Source organism: Nestor notabilis, unplaced genomic scaffold (assembly GCF_000696875.1).
Source record: "Nestor notabilis isolate BGI_N333 unplaced genomic scaffold, ASM69687v1 scaffold28724, whole genome shotgun sequence".
NCBI lineage: Eukaryota > Metazoa > Chordata > Aves > Psittaciformes > Psittacidae > Nestor > Nestor notabilis.
In genome coordinates, this window is record NW_009927352.1 from 370 (window position 1) to 7,366 (window position 6,997).

General features: G+C 36.6%; 1 protein-coding gene across 1 annotated transcript; it reads left to right on the plus strand.

Moving 5' to 3' along the window:
• Positions 1–95: 95 nt before the first annotated feature.
• Positions 96–6,997, plus strand: GEMIN2 (gem (nuclear organelle) associated protein 2; the record flags this gene model as incomplete). Its single annotated transcript, XM_010014024.1, has 9 exons — positions 96–180; positions 1,382–1,471; positions 2,876–2,935; positions 3,097–3,207; positions 3,793–3,837; positions 4,565–4,633; positions 5,694–5,804; positions 6,013–6,071; positions 6,393–6,997. Coding segments are annotated over 9 exons (670 nt in total), but the record flags the coding sequence as incomplete, so codon positions are not given.

The window sequence follows — 6,997 nt, forward strand, 5'->3', positions numbered from 1 at the left end:
GAAGGTTTGTGCAGGTGCAGTCTTTCGGAGGTGTGCCGCATGTGACCACCTGTTACAAAAAGGAAAAAACGTAGCCACTGGATTTTATTTTGTAGGATTGAAGCAGCACGATGCCCAGATGTGGTTGTGGCGCAAATAGACCCCAAAAAACTGAGGAAGAAGCAGACAGTGAATGTTTCAGTAAGTTTGAGAACGTTTACATGTTTTGAGAGAGAAAAAAAAAAAAAGATCAGGGGAAAGATGGTAATATAATGTTCTACTTTTGGGAGTAGATGGCATAACTAAATAGCACTGCTGGATTTTAAAAGCATCTACAGGATTAGATTAAATGTCAGGGTTTGAAGAAACACCTGTTCCACTGCTGGGTAACAGCAGGCTTTATAATTGCTCTAAATTAATAATATCTATGCTACTTGATAGACAGCAAACTGTTCTATTTTTTCAGGAAATCTAATGTTGCCTTAAATTTTACAAATATTTAATCATAAAACCTGCATAAACTTTAGGAGAAAGCTATGTCCACACTTAGGTTTAAATATATATCTAGGGTAAGGGCAGTACATGCAGCTATACTTCACTGAAGTTAGATGAAATTCTAGCATTACTTCTTTCTTTTTTGCTGGAATATTTTATTGGACTATTTTCTTACTACCCAAGTATATTTTTCTGTTGTCACGTTGCCCCTGCCAGCTTGGTTTTCAATCTACTTTCAAGTAAGTAGTTCAAGAGACCAAGACTGTCTTTCTCTAGTGAGAACTCTGTAATCTGAAACTTCACTACTACATTGCTCAAGAAAAGTTTCTAGTACTGACATACAACCACATAACTTCTGTGACCATTCTCTTCATTTGTCTTATCTCTTTGTAGTGGTGTTCTTAAACATTTGTAGAAAGATATTTTTTTTAATTTTTTTTTAATAACTTTCATGTTAATCTTTAAAGTGGTTGTATCTACTCTACTGTCAGAGTTAATTCTAAAACATCTTTTTGTGGTCTTCTGTCTTCCTCGTCTTATTATCTTGGCAAGTAGAATGCTTCAGATTCATAGCATCTGTCCAAGATAAGGAAATAGCACTCTGCTTTTTATAAACAGGGAAATTTAAGGCAGAACACTGCTGAAAGGAAGACCTTAAGTAATTCTTTGACATTGTATTTTGAATACTTAGGTTTTCTTCTTATTTGCATACTAGAATAATCAGAAAAAAAAATTGTCTAAACCAACTGTTAAGTCAGTCTTGGATGTGGTCATGGAATTACCTTTCTTAAATGAAGATTTAAAGGGTATTGTCTACCTGACAGTAAACACTTACTGACTCTTGTTCTTAAGGATTTCTTCTTATAAAGCTTTGTTTGCATTATAATTATTGGCAGTGTTTTCTTAGATTTCCGGATGTCAGCCTGCTCCTGAAGGATACTCTCCAACGCTCAAGTGGCAGCAGCAGCAAGTGGCCAATTTCTCAGCTGTTCGTCAGGTACAAAACGAGGGGTGTATATGTGTGAGGGGACTGTCTGGATAGGACATACCTGTGCTGTATGAGGAACAACTGTGCATCTAGTATAGAAGTTTTATGACTTTATAGTAGGACAGATGTTTGCAGGCAAATGGGGGAAAAAAATTCAGTATATGTTACGTGGCTTTTAAACTGCTGCTAAAACTTTTGACAGTCATGTTTAAAGAAAAAAAATCTGCTTCAACTTCAACAAAATATCGTTTGGTATTTAGATTAAATGATGTAGAGTAGCTGAGGGAGGACAAAAGCTCCTGTGATTTTATCTGGTTATATTAAAACTTAGTGCCAAGAACTCAGCATTAACTGGAAAAACGAGTAGATTCTAACCCATCAGGAGATTCATGTATGTACAACACACTGTCCTTTTAGAATATTGACAGTGGTGGCACCCATTACAAGGAGAGATACTGACTTGGTAAAACGTAATTGCAAGGTTGTAGCGTTAGCACAAACTTTTTCCTACTGCACCCTGCTCTTAAATAACCAACTTCACTGAAGCTGCTGTAGCACTCAGTTTTGCATGAGCACATTTACCGTGTTTTTTCAGGGATATAAATCAGTGAAGGTGCTGTCTTGTACCGCTGCATCTACATTGTAAGCATTAGCTGAGCTAGCCCTTATTTCTACAAGGTATCACATTGCATAATATGTATTGTGCATAATTGAAGGTTTTAGTAGAACAAGGAAACTGACATCTAAAGGCATATTCATTGTACAGATACTTCTTTTATACCCAAATGAATTGTCATCTCATCTGTGCCAGAATTAACACTGTGAAGTATTAGAGTATCCTAATTTAAGAATAAAAGGAGCATCAGAAGTCACTTGTTCAAACACTGTGCATCAGCTGCTGTTACATACAGCATTTTTAGTGGTCATTTTGACTGCTACAATAACAATTGGGTTAGGGGGAAAATTTCTTCTGTTACAAAAAGTTCACACTCTGTACAGGAAACTGTCAAGCAGGCCAATTTTTGTTATATGGCATTCATGTCAGGTAGAAGAAATATCCTAGGAAAGCACACTTCTTTCTAACAGTTCCGTAGACATCTGATGCAGATACATACCACTGCTGGAAACAGGATATTGGCTTTATGTGTGGTTTTGGACTAAATCAGGTTTTTTCTTAACCTCTAGAAACTTTAAAATTCCTTCAGGTTTAACATTACTTCCAAAAACCCAGCATGAGCAGCTTCATTTCGTTTAAGAGGCATGGCAACTATTTAGCCAGTTATGCCCCTACTGGTTTATAGAACATCATGAAATAGACTTGTTATGCATTTTAAGAATAATGAAGAGCAGCTACGGCTAGGATAAAATAACTGCAAAGTTGAACTCTGGTTTGGTTTTGTTTTAATTACTCAGAGCCTGAACAAGCACCGAAATCACTGGCAGTCACAACATTTGGACAGCAATGTTACTATGGTGAGTAGAATTCATAGCAGTGCTGGAGGGGGGGTTCAGGTCACTAAATCCATGGTTAATCTTGCTTTACAGTTTAATGCAACATCTTGTTAATATTATCAAGTCTTTTCTTTGAAATATAGCAGTATTTCACAGTTTTCATTTATTTTTATTTACTTCAGCCAAAACCAGAGGATGAAGAAGGCTGGAAGAAGTTCTGCCTGGGTGAAAGAATATACTCAGAAATAGATACACAATCTGATGATGAAAGTCTAGGAATTGATTACATAAAGGTGAGTATAGAACTTATACCTAATTTTCTGATGCTATTTTCAAGAATAACTGCCAGAAACAACCCTATTGTTTATTACCACCTTGTGCTATGCAGGAAGCAGGCTTTCTTGTGAGCCCAGAAAGTCCCCCTTTTCTTCCCCTTTAAGTGGAAACCGAGTGAAGCAGAGAACAAGCCCTTTAGTCAAAAAGTTGGTTTCTTCGTCTGTTCCCAGCTAAAGCACACTATTGCTCAGTGAACTGAAGAGAAAGCCTTCTGCATAATCTGCTTTAACGTTTTGTTGAATGGTGATATGTGGCTCCTCTCCTCATACATGCTATCCTACAGATGTGTCCTTCACTGCCATGTTTTGAAAAAACAACACTTTAACAGATAACAGTAAAAGCAAGGTTATTTAACACCAAATTTGACTGGACCTTACCATGAATTTGCTTGAAGACTTTTTTTTAAAATGGATTTCAAAGCTCAGAACAGACTTTCAGTTCACCACAAATGTCTGAGCACCACAGTAAGATGTTAGTATGTTTTAAAGTAGAACAAAAATGTTTATGATAATGTCCGCATTTTCCAACTTGATCTTTTTCAGGTGGGCTTTCCCCCTCTGCTAAGTATTGTAAGCAGAATGAGTCAGGTAGGCCTACCTCTTAGAATTGCATAGTGACAATGCATATAAATCATTATTTCCCATATTCTATCTGTTACAGTTCTTATATATTTTTGTGTGCTAGAGTAGGCGATTGTTTATTACAATTGCTATTCATTGTACACTTACAAGGAAAACAAGTAATCACTGTCTGACCTTCAGCTACAAACAGCTTTACTAGTGAACATTTATTGTGACTAGTTTCAAAAGTATTTTGTCCTTGTAATTTCTCAAGAACACTTAATGTTTGAATTTTTGCTGAATGTCCCATTAGGTGCTTAACAGTGTTTTAAGATTTCTCATCTAGTATTTTAAGTGCAGTCCTTACACTTGATTGTGAACTCTTACATACATTGCAAGGCTGGAAGAATCGCACTTTCCTTTACTATTATGTTTCCCACTCGTCACCTTTATAGAAAACAACCAGTCAGCATTATGCCACTTTCCGTATCTGTAGCTACTTATGCATAACTTTTTGTTGACACAGAAAATTAATTAATTCCGGGAACTGGTGCTTTAACACTTGCTTTACCCTTATATGTAACTTCAACCTGGAATAAATACCATATAGCATCACAGTAGAGTAGAAATTCACAATATGCATAATTTTTTTTAAATCCCACTGCTTTTTATATAATATAATCCTTCAGGTAGAAGGACAGCAAAACAAAACATTACAGGTATTTTATTGTCTCTTTCTGTTCCTCTTTTAAAGGCAACAGTAACCAGTGTCTTGGAATACCTGATAAGCTGGTTTGGAGAGAAAAAATTTACTCCAGAACTGGTAATTTTTCATTTATTCTAATTATTTGCACATGAACACATTAAACAAGGGATAAATTGTTCATAATTCTCTATTAAACTGTTTAGTTTCTGAAGAGTTCCCTAGATACATGTGTCATTTTCAGTTACTGTCAAAACCTTCTTGATTAGATACTAAAGGGAGTATTCACAGATCTTTTTGGAAGGCTGATTTCAAAGCAGCAGATACAGATCTATTAAGTACTACCAACCCCACTCCTTTCTTATTGCTCACCACAGTAACTTAAACCATAGCATTAGGTGAGTATCGGTGCTGGGCAGGGAAGAGGGTCATACTGCAGCAGCTTTCGTTCTGACCAGTTCAAGCTGCCAGGGTGCTGCATGCGGTGTTTACCAACACCTCTGTTTTTGTTTGGAGATGCATGACATTGTGCTGGCAAAGACACATTTAATGTTCCCCTGTGCAGCACAGACCAGAAAGCTTAGCTGCATTAGTGTGGTGAAAACCAAACCTAGCATGAAATTAAACCACAACAAATTCTTACTGATAGGATACATTAGCATGGAGTTTGGCCACAGCTAGATTGACTAGCTATGTAATGGTAGCATAGCTACAAAAAACCTTGGTGGATGCATCTCATCTCATTCAGTACTACAACGCAAAAGAGTAATGAAAAATTACTTCCGTAATATTTAACATTAAGATCTGACTTGATACGTTCACTCTTCAGGAATGTTTTTCCAGTTTGTGAAGCTAAAAATCAATAGCTAAGTAATAATCTTTAGGTATTACTGAAATAATCTTTCCCTCAGACTTTAATAGAGTAAGCTGTATTAATTTATATCTTGGCCTGTATTCCAAAAAACACCAAAGTCCAGGAGTGCTGTTCACAAGCAGCTTACCTAGAGGCACAAAATTCTGTGTAGTGTCTCATTTGGCTTTCAAAATTTTCAACTCTGACAGTAGCACTTGCAATTTTGTTTCAAGACCTATGCTCCAGTCATGCTCTATATAACACGAACTGCATGAAACTTCAATGAAATGATCATAATTAAAAACTTTGTTATTTGAATCCACACAGGGTAGATGGCTTTATGCACTGTTGGCATGCCTTGAAAAACCTTTGCTACCTGAAGCTCACTCCCTTATTCGACAGCTGGCAAGACGATGCTCAGAAGTCAGAGTACTAGAGGTAAGATTTAGTGTTACATTGCACAGAGGACTTGCTGGACTTAGAAAGTTATTAGATGAATAATTTTCTCAGTTCTTGGTAACTAATTTTTCATATCTTAAGTTTGCTTGAGGATGAGAAGATTACAAGCATGTAACATAGTGTGTAACAGCTTTTCTGTTTGACTTGGGTAACAAAAGAACTGTTCTAATATTTATTCCTATTTCAGGAGAACAAGAATGAAGAACAAATATCAGCTCTGAACTTGATAATCTGCTTAGTTAGCAGGTAATGCAACTTACATACCTGAAACAGTAAGGATGTCCAGAATAAATGTGTGATTGTTCATCCTATACTAGATTCTTTCGAAAGTGGAAGTAAATTGAAGTACCCTGGGCCTATGTAGCAAATACATTTAGGTAAAAGGATTTGAGATAAACCTAAAAGTGAAAAAAGCATGTTGGTATACTGAGACAAGCCCCCTGAACTGCAAAGCTATAAGCATGGTAAAAACACTGAAAGAAGAGCTAGAAAGCAAGGGATCTAACATCTCTGAGCGTAGTATGTTGCGTCAGAGGTTTCTTACCATATTCTATTTCTCACCACTAGGTACTTTGATCAACGTGATTTGGCTGATGAACCTTCCTAGACTGTTTTGAGAAGATCAAGTATTTTGCGTTGCCATAGTACAAACAGCATTATCAGAGTTAAGAGCAAGACACTGCGCTGTTCAGACCTGAAGTATTATACAACCCCTTCAGAGCACCCTTGCAATAATGCACTTGGGAGAGCTATGAATAACTTCAGCTGAGCTGTAGCACAAATTGTCTTTGTATCATCATCTTTGCAAAATGGTCAATGAAGCGTCTGGCATCATCTCTCAAGTTACTGTCTCTAAACTACATTCTTGGTTAGAAAATTCTATCATATGTGTAATCCTATGGACACTATTAGGTGAAATCTGAGGTTACATTACAAATGGGGGGTTCTTTATCTAACACACACCCACCGAGGGCTTTTTTTAATAAACTGAAGCATTTTGAAGAGTCTTCGTAAATATTGTGGCTTTTCTCATTCTTCCTGCTATTCAACAGCAGCCTTATAGAGATCTACACAACTAGGACTGAATGTGTTTTCTCAGGCTTTAGTTCCTGAGCTTAAGCAGTGTTAAGCAGCCCAACTATAGCCTCTAAGTTCCTTAAACAATTTAGTAA